The 18,319-nt window shown below is 35.5% G+C and overlaps 1 protein-coding gene across 4 annotated transcripts in view; it reads right to left on the reverse strand.

Annotated features, from left to right (window-relative positions):
- The window catches only part of ETV6 (ETS variant transcription factor 6), a 185,415-nt gene that overhangs the window by 107,076 nt on the left and 60,020 nt on the right, over positions 1–18,319 (reverse strand). Inside the window, exons 2-3 of one of the 4 annotated variants that reach the window (XM_053718920.1) lie at positions 13,511–13,601; positions 3,760–3,895 (exon numbers count right to left, since the gene is read on the reverse strand). In XM_053718920.1, coding sequence (XP_053574895.1) covers positions 3,760–3,895; positions 13,511–13,519 — 145 coding nt within the window. In that variant the 5' untranslated portion in view covers positions 13,520–13,601. Of the gene's footprint in view, positions 1–3,759; positions 3,896–13,510; positions 13,602–17,699; positions 17,837–18,319 lie in introns of those variants that run through there. The other 3 variants (XM_053718921.1, XM_053718919.1, XM_053718918.1) reach the window with 3 other exon arrangements.

Raw genomic sequence — 18,319 nt, forward strand, 5'->3', positions numbered from 1 at the left:
AACAGTGCCTGCCGATATTATTTTACAAAAATACCCAGATTAAATGATTCCTCAAGGCTAAATATGTGTAAATAAGATCGATTTAGCCCAGAAAATGTCTACAGTCTTAATAAGCCCTTGTGAAGCCCTTATTTACTGTGTGAATAAAATGGCTTACCGGATCCCATAGGGAAAATGACAGCTTCCAGCATTACATCGTCTTGTTAGAATGTGTCATACCTCAAGCAGCAAAAGACTGCTCACTGTTCCCCCAACTGAAGTTAATTCCTCTCAACAGTCCTGTGTGGAACAGCCATGGATTTTAGTAACGGTTGCTAAAATCATTTTCCTCATACAAACAGAAATCTTCATCTCTTTTCTGTTTCAGAGTAAATAGTACATACCAGCACTATTTTAAAATAACAAACTCTTGATTGAATAATAAAAACTACAGTTAAACACTAAAAAACTCTAAGCCATCTCCGTGGAGATGTTGCCTGTACAACGGCAAAGAGAATGACTGGGGTAGGCGGAGCCTAGGAGGGATCATGTGACCAGCTTTGCTGGGCTCTTTGCCATTTCCTGTTGGGGAAGAGAATATCCCACAAGTAAGGATGACGCCGTGGACCGGACACACCTATGTTGGAGAAATACATTTAAAAGTACTGTTACACTCATAAAAACACTAATAATTTTTTTTTTTTTTAAATTGCATAGAAAAGTTATAAGGACTCAAAGATACGAGATGTAAGATGAACGGACCAAAAGTGCATTTACATAGGGATCCATAGGAACATGTTTAAATGTATGTATGTATATAAATATATATGCATGTATTTCTATACATATGTATTTACAGACATATATACACATAAATACAGATATACATATGTATAAAATAAAACTAAAGTGGTATATGATCCTGCGTTCACAACATCGCAAAGTATTTTTTTCTGCGAGGATGTGAGCAAGGCAATTTTTTTTATAATAGCACCCTGTAGTGAAATATATATTAAATAAATAGTCTAATAGGTTGAGCTTCTGTTTCTCAGCCGTTTCGCTGCTATCTTACTTAAAAAATTGGTTACTTTTCAATCCCACTGTTAAGCTTTTTTGAATAAGCCAATCACGGTATGCAACCTGGGTTCTCTCACTTATGCAAGCTCATTTGATCCCTCACGTACTAACGCATGCGTGTTGAATTCCTAGTGTCCCGTTCATGCGCATTATCAGAAGCGTGTCACCACAGAAGCCCTTAACTACGTCAGCATTCTTGTGGTCACGTGCTTGATGATTGCACACAGTAAGTGAAGCAGTAAGCCGGTTCCAGCAGCTGCCCAATATGGGCCACATCCTTTTAAAGACCTGGCACGTGTCTTCAACAATGGCAGGGCACATGTGTGGAACGGCCAAAACAACTGCACATGCGTTGGGGGTGCACCCCTGATATGCAAATAAAAAGGCATTTAGAGGAGTGTTTAACAGCATTTCGGACAGCCTATATTTGTGGGCTGGTGTTTTATACATTACTATGGAAAAAAATATTTATATTTTAAAGGGATATGAAACCCACAATTTTTTTCTCCATGATTCAGATAGAGCATGCAATTTTAAGCAATTTTCTAATTTACTCCTATTATCAGTTTTTCTTTGTTTTCTTGCTATCTTTATTTGAAAAAACAGGAATGTAAGCTCAGGAGCCGGACCATTTTTAGTTCAGCACCCTGGGTAGTGCTTCCTGATTGGTGGCTACATTTAGCATGCTTTATCTTAACCATGAAAGAAAAAATTTGGGTTTAATATTCCGTTAAACATCTTAGAGGCTTCACTTCAACTATATGGTAAGTAGGAACTGTTTATATAGTATACTGTATATTTATTTATCTGTGTTGTTGAAACTTGTGTTAAAACATAGCTTTATAATCCTTTAAAAAGTTGTGAGTTAAAACTACAACACAGACATTTCACACTATGGGGCTTATTTACCAAATGTCTGTCAGACCTGATCCGACACTGCGGATCAGGTCCGACAGACATCGCTGAATACGGAGAGCAATACGCTCTCAGTATTCAGCATTGCACCAGCAGCTCTTGTGAGCTGCTGGTGCAACGCCGCCCCCTGCAGACTCATGGCCAATCGGCCACCAGCAGGGGGGTGTCAATCAACCCGATCGTACTAGATCGGGTTGATTTCCGGCGATTCCTGTCCGCCTCATCAGAGAAGGCAGACAGGTTATGGAGCAGCGGTTTGAAGACTCGCCAGAAACACGTGCCTTCAAGCTCCATTCGGAGCTTGATAGATAGCCCCCTATATGTAAACTTAAACATAAATATTTGCATTGAGTATTTATTTTCAGTATAAACAAATGTATAAGGATGTTCATTTTCATGCAGAGATTGTCTGAACAAATTTCACCTGCATCTAAAATTGATCAAACTAGTCATTTTTTATATACAAAAGTAAAATAGATTAAAACTTGTAAAGTGCCTGTGGATTAGTGTATATGGCTACCATCATCAATGCCCTGGGTTTCAACCTATTTCTAGCACTACTGTTTTGTGTAAACAAGAGTGTATAAGAGCTCATAATTAAATATTCTAAATCCATGGAAATAATCACAGTTCAGATGAGGTTACAAAGAGAGAACATCCTTTTTGTTTTAATTCAACTCCAGATAGTCACTTTCTTAAACAGCATGGGGTCTTTTGAAAAAGCAAGCAAAGTCAATGGCAAAACCCCCCAAAACTTTACATTTGTGTGTGTGTACATGTGTGTGTATGTGTGTGTGTGCGTGTACATTTATGTGTGTGTACGTGTGTGTATGTGTGCGTATGTGTGTGTGCGTATGTGTGTGTGCATGTGTGTGTGTGTGCGTGTGCGTGTACATTTATGTGTGTGTACGTGTGTGTGTGTGCGTATGTGTGTGTGCGTATGTGTACATGTGTGCGTGTACGTGTGTGTGCGTGTACATGTGTGTGTATGTGTGTGTGTGCGTGTACATGTATGTGTGTGTACGTGTGTGTGTGCGTATGTGTGTGTGCGTATGTGTACATGTGTGTGTGTGTACGTGTGTGTGTGTGTACATGTATGTGTGTGTATGTGTGTATATTTGTGTGTGTGTGCGTATGTGTGTGTACGTATGTGTGCGGGTATGTGTACATGTATGTGTGTGTACATGTGTGTGCATATGCATGTGTGCACGTGTGTATGTGTGCGTATATGTGTATACGTGTGTGTATATGTATGTACGTGCGTATATGTGTGCGTGTGTGAGAAAAAAGGTTGACATTAATAACATTTAGCCTTGACCATGATTTCACAAATTGCATTATGTTTTGTCTGAACCAAAAGGATATTTTACAAGATTTTCATTGAGGCCATATGCAACCATATGCTTGTTGGATAATATAGAGAGGCATTTGATATCTTGTTGCTCATCTCTCCATTTGCAACACACAGTTCTCTAGCACAATTCACCCATGTGTTTACTGTCTAATGTTTCTGTGTCTATAAGCAGATTTACAGAACTTGTAAACACATATTCATTGCCTTAGAACTTGCAATGTACTGTTTATTTGAGAAGTATATATTTTTAATTTGATTAATAGAATTTGTAAAAATGTGTTCACCAGATCGATGAGTGGAAAAACCCCAGAGAGAACCCAATGTGGTCCCTAATTTAAAAGACCAAACATCCCCATTGTTGAGTAAATGAAACCGTATGCTGCTCTCCTGCATCTGAACACCAGGTGGAGAGAGCAACAGGTAAATGTACTTACGCAGGTGTGCCGGCAGCCTGACAGCGTCCTCTTCCATCCTGTAAGCTCGCAGCCCGGGGGCATGGAGTGGGGAGGGGGAGGATGTGGTGCAGTTTTGCCCTGGGCTCTCTGGGGGTGAAAAGGAAATCTGCTCCTGCTGGAACATGCAAGAAAAGAGAGATAGACTGAAATAACAGTAAGGAAATAAAAAGAAACCTGCTAATTATCAGATTATTTTCACATTTACTGCTTTAAAAAAAAAAAACTTTTTATTGTCAGCACCATAATGAAGGATATAACATCCCCCCTGGCTGTCACTTGTCTACAAATCTGACCCCTACCCAGTAACACATATTAAAGCGAATATGTTGTATGAGTCCATAATTTTCCTCTGCTTGGGTCAAATAGGGACAGATATAAATGGTTCTAGATCCTGCAGGATGTACTGTACCTTCCCTGAACGCAGTGGAAAAGCAATATTTAAATTAAAGGGGAAAAAGTACATAATGAATGTACTGTAGAAAAAAATCAAATTTTTGTGTGTGTGTGTGTATATATATATATATATATATATATATATATATATATATATATATATATATATATATATATATATATATATATATATATATATATATATATATACACACACACATAAATACATATACACACATACATACACACATAAATACATATACACACATACATACACACATAAATACATATACACACATACATACACACACACACAAATAAATACATATACACACACAAACATAAATGCATAGACACATATACATACACACATATATATATATATATATTATATGTTTTTATTTCTTTTTTTCTTATTTATTTTATTAATCTTTTTTATTAATTATGTTTTTTTGTAACTATGCATCATTTTATTGGGATTCAATTTTCTCTTTAATGTCCCTTTGAGTTGGTTTTCTGTAAACATGCAATTTTTGTTTAAGAGTTTCTTGTATTTTTCTAGGCTTTCAGACAGTGGGAACACTTTGCTACATTTAAATGATATCTCCTGCTCTTTAACGATAATGTATTCTTTAAAGGACCAGTCAACACATTAGATTTGCACAATCAACAAATGCAAGATAACAAGACAATGCAATAGCACTTAGTCTGAACTTCAAATGAGTAGTAGATTTTTTTATAACAAATTTCAAAGTTATGTATATTTCCACTCCCCTTGTACAATGTGATAGCAATCAGCCAATCACAAATGCATATACGTATAGTCTGTGAATTCTTGCACATGCTCAGTAGGATCTGGTGACTCAAAAATTGTAAATATAAAAGACTGTGCACATTTTTTTTAATGGAAGTAAATTGGAAAGTTGTTTAAAATTACATGCTGTATCTGAATCATGAAAGTTTTATTTAACCTGAGTGTCCCTTTAACAATAATGCGATAAATAACATTGTGCTGATTTTCAAGCCCCAAAGCTTTAGATGTATACTGATGTCTGCAGACTCCTGGTTGTGTAATGTGTCTATTCATATGCAGGGTAGGGGAGGGAATCTGCTCTTCTTGCTTTCCCAGCCCCTTTCAGTAGGTGTCGAAGCCTAACCTCATCAACAGTGCTAAACTGGGAGCTTCTAAGCAAGTTTTTATAAGGTTTTATACTGGATTTTTATTTAAGTATCTGTGCATATTCTTCTTTATTCTAGTGTCTATTGTAGTTATATGAAAATTTGGTATATACAGTCCCTTTAATATTTCCCATTCCAATATTCTTCACATAGAGAACAATGCCCTTTTTATTGTAAATACATCTTTCTATATATACCTATACCTTAATATCTATAGATATATAGGTATAGATATTTATTTTAGATGAACATTATCAGATATATAGAAATATATATTTAATAATTTAAACTACATTATTTTCTATGTAAAGAACATAGGAATGTAAAATATGCATAACAGACATCAGGGTTTGCAATTTAGGACTAATGCAGTCGGGTTAGCGCACATGGAGTATTGCTAACTTTAATGTGCATTATTGAAATACTAAATATAAAATATTTTTAAAAAATTAATAAAAAAATATTTAAAATAATTATACATAGTTTAAAATAATCTAAATAAACCATAGTGTGTGTGTGTATATATATATATATATATATATATATATATATATATATATATATATATATATATATATATATAATAGAATGAAGGTGCACACTATTTATCTAATGCGTTACCTTCAGTGCTAGCAGTCCCAAGAAATAATATACATGTAGTAGTGAAGACTGAGACCCAATAAGTATCAGACAAAGTAGGACCAAAGGCTACACAGAGGTGTAACAACGCTTTATTACTACAACAAATGTAATTGGCTTTAAACAAATGGGACATCTATCCTCCACCCATTTTTCATCTAGTAAACACACTTACATGGAAAATAAAAAATAAGAAAATCAGGATTTAAACAGAAATCTAAGTTCATGCCACAATTGTCCTTGTCATCAAGTATTCAGACCTTTGTCAAATGTGTGGAGGAGGATGTAAATAGAATTGGTATTACAGGAATTGTTAGTGATAATTTAAGTAGGCAAGAAAGAGCTGCCTTGGATTAATTAGTCTAGAGAAGTGATCTGGTGTTCAAGCCATCCAATAAGGGAGGCAATATTGTTATCCTGGACCCAACTGCATATGTCCAGGAGGTCAAGAGAAAACTCTTGATCACCGAGCAATATGAATAAGTTACCCATCGGGAATATGAGAAATCCTGTAATGAGTTGTTATTCTTTCTGAAGGAAGCTTTCGATGATGGTTTAATTACTACCAAAGAACACCAGGCTCTGAATAATCCCTTCCCTGTTCTCCCAACGTTTTATTGCATCCCCAAGGTGCATAAGAATCTTATGCACCCTCCGGGACGCCCAATAATCTCGGGCATTGGTGGACCGACAGAGGGCATAAGCAAGTATATTGATTACTTTTTGCGCCCATTTTTAGAATCTCTGTCGTCCTATGTCTGCGATACAGGAGACGTTCTTAAAAAGCTAGATAGAATAGCAGTCGACTCAGATATGCTCTTAGTGACCTTGGATGTGGAGTCACTCTACTCCTCAATCCCTCACCATGCTGGATTAAAAGCAGCAAAATATTTGTTGGAGTAGGAGTACAGTGAAAACACATCTCTGGTATTAAAACTCCTGGAATTTGTATTAAAAAACAATATTTTTTGTTTTGATGGCAAATTATAAAGGCAAGTCCGCGGCACAGCCATGGGAGCGACATGTGCATGCCTACACCTAGGTTATTGGGAGAATAAGATTGTATGTATTGAACTCTCTGAATGGATGGATAGACATGTCGCCCTATGGCTAAGGTTTGTGGACGATGTGCTGATTCTATGGAGAGGTGATGAAAGATCAGTATCTAACTTTCTAAACATTTTGAACAAAAACAATTTAAATCTATTTCTCCCGTATAATGTAAGCAACAAAGAAGCTACCTTCCTAGACCTGAATATTTTTAAGAGAGGAAATTAAATTCATACCACTGTTCATCATAAAAAAACCCCAGCAACAAATAGTTTGTTACATGCGAAAAGCCACCACCCTGACTCTCAGAAAAAAGGTGTCCCTATAGGACAAATTCTGAGATTAAAAATATGCCTGGGTTAGAGCCCGTTATACACCTAGGAGTGATCTGTATAACAAAAGAGATTACTCAAATGACGAGAATCATGCCAGGTTAATTACAAGATATAACTCGCATTGGAAGAAGCTACAAGGTATACTTAATACCCACTGGCACATCCTGTGTAGCGATACATCTCTTTTTGGATTCATATCAGAATACCCACTACTCACAGCTAAGAGAGCCCCAAGTATTAAAGACAAAGACAAAATACTACACAGTGAGTTCAAAAGGGAACAAGGGACAAATTGGCTATCTGTGGCACGTAGCCAAGTAGGGAGCGTACCTTGTGTTAAGAGATCTACCACCTTTCATACACCCACTAGAAGCAGGCCTCATTATGTCAGAGACAGGATATCATGTACCTCAAAGAATGTCATATATTTATTAAACTGCCCATGCCCTAAATATTACGTTGGTAAAACGAGAAGGGAGCTAAAAAAAATAGAGTACGTGAGCATAGGGATGACATAAAAAATTAAGACAGGGATAGTCCAGTAGCGAGACATTTCAAGTCCTGCCATAACTCAGACCATAGTAAACTGCAGATTATGGGCATTGAGCAGCTGAGATCAAATAGACGTGTAGGCAATCTTGGAAAAATATTAGTGGGTTAGAGGAACCCACAAGAAAGAATACACATATAGCACTCAAGAGCTATGTATAAATATATAGCAGTGTGCTGCTAAAGTATAGATATTAGTTATTCATATCAGTTAAAATATGACTTATTAATATATTGCGACTAAAAGATGGATGGGAAAACGACAACTTTACTTAAAAACACACAATATTTTGACTGGTTGTATTGGGATACATATATATCGGTATATTAATGGTTTTGGGGGCAATTATGGAGTCAAAATGAAGTTGTAAAAGATGACCAAGTGAATTGGTAGGTGTCACATACCATGTCAGTATATATATATATATATATTATATGTCTGTGGATGGTATTGATGTATAGGCAGTGTTGTATAATAATATCTATGGCTAGTGCTGATGTATGGGCAGTGTTTTACATTGCTAATGCTTTATTAAAACAAATATATCAATGATCATTTGTAATTTTGTTGTCTTTTACTGAGCATTGACAACAGTATTGCAACAATTTGACTGTCCACACCTGATATATGTTTGTCAAACGTTCAGGGATATCCATAAAAATATTTCAAATTTCAGCTTATATCTATACGTAATATAATCGTATTAACCAACTGCTGTTTTTCTCTGTTATATGGCCCAGCAATATTAACCAATTGCTCACATAGGTATTGTTATATAAAGTTCTGCCTCAGTATAACTCTGTCCGGTTAATATTTTGTATTTATAGCTTCCATTATGTATGGAAAAGTTTGTGACTTTACCTGTGGAGGCTAAATATGGGTACCCTTTGAAAAAGCCGTGCTAGACAGCGAAATATGTTAGGGACATGTTGAGGAGTCAATGGGAACTCCTGTATTTTAACTTGCCACAATAATTGATCAATCGACTTTAAACTTGAATTAATCTAAGCAAATATAAGTAGGATCCTGAAATGGGGTGTAAATTGAGTCAAGTACTGTGCATTTAGACGCTAGAGAATTTAACTCCGTTAATACCTAATCTTAGTGATCAGGTGAATCGGCTGCCGTATATATTTAGCCTCCACAGGTAAAGTCACAAACTTTTCCATACATAATGGAAGCTATAAATACAAAATATTAACCGGACAGAGTTATACAGAGGCAGAACTTTATATAACAATACCTATGTTAGCAATTGGGTAATATTGCTGGGCCATATAACAGAGAAAAAAAGCAGTTGGTTAATACGATTATATTACGTATAGATATAAGCTGAAATTTGAAATATTTTTATGGATATCCCTGAACGTTTGACAAACAAATATCAGGTGTGGACAGTCAAATTGTTGCAATACTGTTGTCAATGCTCAGTAAAAGACAACAAAATTACAAATGATCATTGATATATTTGTTTTAATAAAGCATTAGCAATGTAAAACACTGCCCATACATCAGCACTATCCATAGATAATGTATTGACATTGTAGGTAATATCTATTATATACTAGCATATTGCCTCCATATACATGCTACAATCTTGGTATATTCTCATAATATACGAGACAAAAATATACCTCATAATTGCAATTAATGATTTTTTGCTGCAATTCGATATACTAAAATATATATACTGCTAATCGACCAACACAAATAGACGAATGTAGATAATTTAACTGCTGTTAACCGCTATCCATACTTAGCCCTTGACAATAGAATCTCTAATTATTTTTTATATACCAGTATAAATAAAGCAACAGTATTATAAAACACTGCCTATACATCAATACCATCCACAGACATATAATATATATACTGACATGGTATGTGACACCTACCAATTCACTTGGTCATCTTTTACAACTTCATTTTGACTCCATAATTGCCCCCAAAACCACTAATATACCGATATATATGTATATATGGATCCCAACACAACCAGTCAAAATATTGTGTGTGTTTTTAAGTAAAGGTGTCGTTTTCCCATCCATCTTTTAGTCGCAATATATTAATAAAAGTCATATTTTAACCCCGATTATACTTCCCCCCCCTCCCATTCTTCTAAGAGAACTGATATGAATAACTAATATCTATACTTTAGCAGCACACTGCTATATATTTATACATAGCTCTTGAGTGCTATATGTGGATTCTTTCTTGTGGGTTCCTCTAACCCACTAATATTTTTCCAAGTGTAAACAATACACAGTACCACTGTACTCAATATTTTCTAAATCACAGACTAGAAAGAAATTTAAAATATTTGAGTTACTAAGAGCTCTATTAAACATACAAAGTTAGTAGTGCCATTGGTCTTTTGTTTGTTCCCAGTATGGAGGCAATCTTGACTGAATAATTTTACAACACGAGTCAAGATGGATCTATAGATTAAATACTCTAAATCCTACCGGTTTAAATTAGAAAATTGAATATTCCTGCTTCCTGTAATGAGTACTAGTTTGGGTATTAAAGTGACTGTAAACTCTGCTTCATCTCTCAAGTTCTGCGTAATAATGACATTTAAATAACATGAGATTCATTCATTTTTTTATTTATATATTCGCAATTACCGTTATTTTGCAATGTTTTTCGCTTGCCCCCGTCATTATAATCCTCCCGCCGGTATTTGCGTTCACTCGTTGTCCTGTTTATCCACGATCAGCATAACCAATAACAGCGCTAACCACAGGGGGACCCAACCCCTTTGCATGTCGTCACGCTTCCGTATTGCGCTTGTGTTAGACTCCTTTTACAACATGCTTCTCAGAAGCTCGTTCACAATTCGCGCATGCGCTATACAAAGATAGTATTCAGTGAATGTACTGATTCACTGAATACTATGTTGATTGACAGCGGAATTGGTGTTTGACGCATGCGCAGTGTGGAACTGAGACGGGAGCGCGCTTTGACACTACGTAAACAGCGGGTGGGACCGCTGTATACGTAATATTGCAGAGAATAAGGAAGTGGAGAATGGGAGGAGCAGGTATAGTGAAAAAACGATATTTAGACATGAAGATAAAAAATAATTTACACATTTTATTAAAAAAAGAAAGTGGCGGTATGATTAATATTCTTATTCTCTATATAATTATAGTTTCAAAACAGTGAAAATTGACAATCACTTTAATAATGGCTATCCAATTATGTCAAAGTAACTATTGACGGTTATAGCCTATACCTATCTGAACAATAGTTAAGAAGAATAGTTATTATAACAGTGACTACCTAAATATGCCTGAATAACTTCTGGGAGGTATTACATATTTTTGGTTTATAAATTTCTTGAGCAATAAGCATTATTTTTTATAGTTCGTATTCTGCTTAAAGTGTCTCTTTGAAAAACAAAACTATAACGAAACAGTTGAGTCAGAAGAGTAAACATAATTTTATAATCGCAACACTAAGTATAATTTGTTTCATTTGGTTTTTAGCAAAACTTGTTGATACTGCAATATCTTATGAATTCCAAAATATTTGCAATGTTCTTGCAATCAGTTTCATTTTGGTACTTGTTTACATTATAATTGTAGCAAAAGCTGGGGTAGCGGTCACGTATAAGAGGCATATGTGCAGGCACCAATCAGCAGCTAGCTGCCAGCTCCTTAGCATATCTTTGTATGCATTTTAATAAAGGATACCAAAAGAGCTAAGCAAATTAAATAATAGAATTGGAACGTTGTTTAAAAGTGTATGTTCTATCTGAATAGCTTGTAAGACTTGTAAATGTTCCCTTTTCAAATCTGTGGTATATTTCATAAACGCAGATAACAAGTTTTACTCAATATGTCTGTTTTATAAAATATATCTTTATTGCTCATATTTCAAAACCCAAATTATTTAGTGCCGAAGCCAAATCAGGACTCACTCATACCAAACACCTTTCATCTAATTAAAGGGAAATTAAACATTAAATGAATGCTAGATAGAATGATATATTCAAAGAAAATATTAGTCTGAGAATAACATGTATTCTGTAAAGTTTTATTAGCTGTTTAAATATAGACACTAAGTGTAGAGTTTCAATAGAATTTAAAACAATGGGAGCTGCCATGTTGTAACTTAGGTCACCTTCTCTGCTGTGGCCAATTAGGCACAGTTTTAAATAGGTCACTAGAGTGTGCAGCCAATGGCTGTGTGGCATATAAGTGTTCTGCACATCCATTTCTAACAGGAACTGAAAAGCTCATAATTTCAGAATGGAATTACAGGAAAAGGAAAGTGTATTTACTAGCTATATTACCATCTCAAAGTGTTTAATGCCCCTTTAATAGCATAATTCTGGATCCGAACAAACATTTAAAACACATTTACACATCTGATTTTACTTGGGACCATGTTCTGTTATCACCACTCGCTGCAATGAAACACTACAATCTCACAAATTCTTACGCCGCAAGCTACATTAGCTGCTTCATATGGTCATTTCCGAAAACATTAACTAGGCATATGTCATGTGGAATGTACTAGGCATAGTAGGGCAAAATATAAAATTTTAAATAGTGCATTTACAGAGCATACGTCAAGTCCTACAATCCTAAGTTACTGAATAACTTTCATAATGATCTATAATGATCTGTTGGCTATAAGCTAGAGAGCTGCAAAATAGTAAACATTTATCTGGTTGACATAGTTACCCATAAGAGATAAATGAGATTGCCATATATAGGATACTTCCTGCTGACACAGTGACAGGACGCTTGTTATAACTCCCCAGTATCACAGCATTGTGCACTACTATTGATGCTGAATAAAAGTTTGTTTCAAAACAAGTCCCAACCACTTCTCTGTAGAATCATTGTGTCATTGAATACATCTGTTTGATCTGCTACTACCGTAAGTTCCCACGGGAATAGGGCCCTCAATTCCCCCTGTATCTGTCTGTAAAATGTTGTCTCTTATTGTATTGTTTCTCCGTTGTACTTTTATCCTTGTACCCATGGGCAGCGCTGCGGAATCTGTTGGCGCTTTATAAATAAAGAATAATAATACTATGTTTAACACTAGCCAGGCTGGAATTTGGTGACGGTACACCCAGCATCATACGTAAAGGGATACTAAACCCAATTTTTTTCTTTGTCTTGCTATATTGATTTTAAAAGCAGTAATGTAAACCTTAGGAGCCGGCCCATTTTTGGTTTGGTTTACATTCCTGCTTTTCAAATAAAGATAGCAAGAGAACGAAGAAAATTTGATAATAGGAATAAAATACAAAGTTGCTTAAAATTGCATGCTCTATCTGAATCACAAAAGAAAAAAATTTGTGTTTAGTATCCGTTTAAAATATTTATTAAAAAGGTACATGGTAATGCAAATAGATAAAGTCACATTTGAAAGAAACACATTGTAGGTCCTGAGCAAGGCACAGCTGGTGAGCCAATTAGGAGTGACACAGCTGGTGAGCCAATTAGGAATGCCACACTCATGTAGCCACCAATCAAAAACTACGTTCTGCTCAGGGGATGTAATTCATTTAAGTAAGTAGTAGCATCACACACATTCAACACACAACAAACCATTCTGCTACCTTCTGCATGTAGATGGTATCAAGGCCAGAAGCTGCCACTCTCTGCAGGGTCACCCGTGTACTGGTGGTACAGTGACATATCTCAGATATCCTTTAATTTAAAGGGATAGTAAAGTCAAAATTATACTCAAATGGATTGGATAGAAAATGGATTATTTAGCAACTTTCCAATTAACTTCTGTTATCAATTTTGCTTAGTTCTTTTGGTAACCTTTGTTAAGAGTAATCCTAGGTGAATTCAAGCGCATGCACAAGCATTTAGCCATGTGGCAAACTGTTTATAGCAATATATACATTGTTGCAAATACTGCTGCAGTAGACTGCTTAAGCTACCTAAATTTTCTCTTCAACAAAGAATACCAAGAGAACAAAGCACATTTGATAAAAGAAGTAAATTGGAAAGTTGTTCAAAATTACATGCTCTATATAAATCATGAATGTTTACATTTTTACTTCACTGTCCCTTTAAGCAACGTTAAAAAGGGACAATATTTTAAATATAAATAAATGGTCTGTGTTTTAAAATTCCTATGCATCAACACACTACCTCTAGATGTGCATTAAAGGGATATTAAATAGTATAAGATTGCAATATAAATGACTTAAAAGGGATATGAAACCCATTTTTTCATGATTAAGATAGAGCATGAAATTTTAAGCAGCTTTCTAATTTACACCTATTATCAAATGTTCTTCGTTCTCTTGGAATCTTTATTTGAAAAAGCAGGAATGTAAGCTTAGGAGCCAGGCTATTTTGGTTCAGCATCTGGGTAGCATTTTTAGATTGGTAGCTAAATGTATTTATTTTGTCCCTTTTTCCTGTAATTTAACTCCAACAATTGTTGGTTTGCTATAATCTGATGATTTTCAATAAAATAATGGGTGCTGCCATGTTTGAACTTGCTATTCCCTTATCTTTCTCTCCTGCTGGGGACAGCTAGGGAAAGATATAAAACAAGCAACAAGTTTTAACATAGTGGCACCCACTACTTATATCTTAAATATTTAAACAACTCATATAAATTGTAAGCCTAATGTTTGCTTTGAATACGTTATTATATCTCACATTTATTAATTGTCTTATATCTCTTTAATACAGTATCTTTCTACTTCCAAAGACTGATTTGGTTCTGCTCTCCAAGCCACCAACCAGCCATAATTTCTTTTTTTTTTTTTTTTTTTTCTACCACACTTTAGCCTAATAAGTAATAATCAATCACACCATCAAATTGATATTGGGTGCTGCACTATTCATGTTAGGTTTCAGGGTAGGAGGCCAGAGAGTATGCACGCGCACATGCATGCGTCAGAAAGCAGGCTAATTTGTAGGGATGTGCATTTGGACCCAATTGTTAGGATCCGAATGGGGAAGAAGGCGGACTGCTTCTCATTGCATTTGGCTCTTTTCGAAGCTGGATTACTTCTTGTGAAAGTTCAACAATTAAAGATCTGTGCACTTTCACAAGAAGAAATCAGTCTCAGAAAAGAGCCGCATGATGTAAGTAGCCGTCTTCTTCCGCATTCGGAAACCTAATGAAGGGTAGAAAATGCACATCCCTACAAATTTGACCATTTCAGGCGCATGCTCAGTGGGAGAAAAAAAAAATGTGAGCGTGCAGCAGCCTTGTCATTGACTTGGTGCAACCTTCTGCGTACCGGAGAAAATAGAATGAAAAAAAAAGAAAAGAAGAAAAGGCTTATAAACTTATATATGGCAATATATTGATTAAACGAAAATAGTTATTTATTTAGTAGCCGCAGTTGAGTCACTCTCTTTAACCCATGTATGTGATTCAAAGTATAAAGATACATAAAAAATGAAACAAATAATGCTTACTGACCCTTTAAAGTAGTCGCATTTGCTATCATGTATTTAAAGGGCCATAATACCCAAATGTTTAAACACTTGAAAGTGATGCAGCATAGCTGTAAAAAGCTGACTAGAAAATATCTCCTGAACATATCTATGTAAAAAAGAAAGATATTTTACCTCAAAAGTTCCTCAGTAGCCACCTCCCATTGTAAAGGATTTCTAAGCAGCATATTAGTATGTCTGTCCTAGGACAGCTGAAGGGATGAGCATCACGCACTCTCATCTTATTTCACCAATCAGGTAAAGGAAGTTTACAATGAAATCTCATGAGAGTCAAGTCAAATCTCATGAGATCACAGTAAAAGTTCATGACCTCAGCACTGCTGATGCTGATTGGCTGCTGTTCATTTCTTCATTTTTTTTTTTTTTACCTGCAGTTGGGAGCAGTTGAGTATAACTTTTTACACAGAACTTACTCTGCTGAGCTGAGGAGATTGTGAGGTAAAATATCTTCCTTTTTTACATAGAGATGCTCAGGTGATATTTTCCTGTCAGCTTTTTACAGTTATACTGCATCAGTTTCAAGTGATTTAGCATATGAGTATTATGTCCCTTTAAAAGAACATATACACTATGCATTTTTAGACATAAAAACGTTAGACTAAAAAGCTAAACCTTTACAAAAGAATAAAAGCACCAGACTACATTGGAGCTGATCTGCAAATCGCTGCCAGGAAGTGCTTATTTGCACTGCAGTTCTGCTATTATGATCAGCACCCTTATTGCTCAAAATGCAACTCCCCTTCATTTAATTAATGAAACTTCAAGATACACTGGTTAGTTATTTTGCTGTAAACATTCTGTGTGTCCTACTTCTCCCTAGAGATGCCACACAACTAAGTATGCTGCAATTGCCAGAATCAGCTACATACCTTACCTCACTTGACTGGTACTACGGGTAACTGGGACTGGCAATTTTCTTAAAGGGACATGAAACCCACATTTTTCTTTCATGATTCAGACAAAGCATGCAATTTAAAATGTTTCAATTCACTTTAATTTTCAGATTTGCTTTGTTCCCATGGTACTCTTTGTTGAGGAGATACCTAGATAGGTAGCGTGCACATGTCTGGAGTACTACATGGCAGGAAAAAGTGCTGTCATCTAGTGCTCTTGCTAATGTATATCAATACTGCAAAACTGCTGCCACATAGTGCTGCAGACACGTGCACACTCCTGAGCTTATCTTTTCAACAAAAGGATACCAAGAAAAAAATGATATATAATAGAAGTAAATTGAAAGGTTGTTAAAACTTGTCTGCTATATCTGAATCATGAATAAAAATGTGGGGTTTTATGTCCCTTTAAAGGGACACTCGACACCTTAGTCATCTTGAAGTCTTACCCTTAGATTGAGATGCAAATAGCCTCCTGCACCCCTTTCTATATCATGCAGCATGAACAGTAAAAATGTTATTTTATACTTAATATTGTTTCTGGCCACTTTGGAATGGCTGCCAAGCTACGCCCACTGATGACATCACGATCTGGGCTGCATCTTGCACTGTGCTGGATAGCATTGACAGTCTGTTGACTCCAACTAGTGAGTCTTTTGTGACTGGATGCCATATGAAGCCTAGATCGTGATGTCATCAGTGGGCGGGGCTTGGTAGCTATTTCAAAGTGCCCAGAAACAATATTTATTTTAAAAAACATTTTTAACGTTCCTGCTGCATGGTATAGAAAGGGGTGCAGGAAGATATTTGCAACTTAATCTAAGGAAAGACTTTAATATGACTAAGATGTAGACTGTCCCTTTAAAAGGTATGTTAAATTATGCAAAACCAGGGAATGGGTAATACAGGGATTATCTATTTTTTTAAACAATAAAAATCCTGGAGTAGAATGTCCCTTCAAGCACAGAATCTGAGCACCAGTCTTTCTATGGAGTGTGGGCAAGCACATTTTATTACAGTAAAAACAAGCAAAATAAATAATGTAAATTCTAATGTGGTTTCATTTTAATAAATTCATTTATGGGGAATTACAATTTGAGTTAGGAGGAAGGTACTGATTTGTATATAAACTACTTCTTACTACTGATGTCATGAAAATACTCACTCTACTTTTTACAACCCCCTGTTATTTATTTGGGTGCCTCTTTAACTTGTTCAGCCTGAAATCATTTCATTTATATCTCCCTCTTGGCATTTTAATATTCCAGCAGCTGCCAATGTTTCTTTATATAGATTCCTGTCTGCCCGCTCTACTCTGTCTGCTTGATGCAGTGCTATCACTCCAGTCTGGCACTTTCTTCTGGTCTATTCCAGACCCATCTCATATACCCAGATTGCCCTGAACCTGTCTGCCAATTACCTTTCCAGCATTCTCCAACAATTCCTCTGCCGCTCTCTCTATCTCCTCCTCTACCCTGGTTCTGCCTTTCCCCACGTCCTACATTTCTTCTTTTGTCTTCTCGTGCCTTCCTCTTTCTCAAATGCTCTGTTCTTGTGACCCTCCCAACTCTCTTTCACCCTGTTGTGACTGTTGTAGTTTTCTAAATAACTACTTTCTCTTCCTAGTTTCTCTTTCCCCACCTTCCTGTTCAGGCACTTTTTTTTCCTTTGTAGTTACACATGAATTTTAATTCTTAAAGGGACATAAAAGAAATATTTAACTGAACAGACCAGTAATTCAACTGGTTGTCCGGTAAAAAAAAAGAAAGAAAGAGGAAATAATATATATATATATATATATATATATATATATATACTGTATATATATATATATATATATATATATATATATATATATATATATATATATATATATATATATATATATATATATATATATATATAATAGATCACAGGAGAGCACTCGGAGAGCACTCTCACTTAAAAGCACAGCTGCCAGGGTGCTAGTACAACATAGATAGTGGTAACAAAAAACTCGCTGGTCTTTTTTAAAACACACTCTTTTAATGTGAAAAGTAG

Source organism: Bombina bombina, chromosome 6, assembly GCF_027579735.1.
Source record: "Bombina bombina isolate aBomBom1 chromosome 6, aBomBom1.pri, whole genome shotgun sequence".
NCBI lineage: Eukaryota > Metazoa > Chordata > Amphibia > Anura > Bombinatoridae > Bombina > Bombina bombina.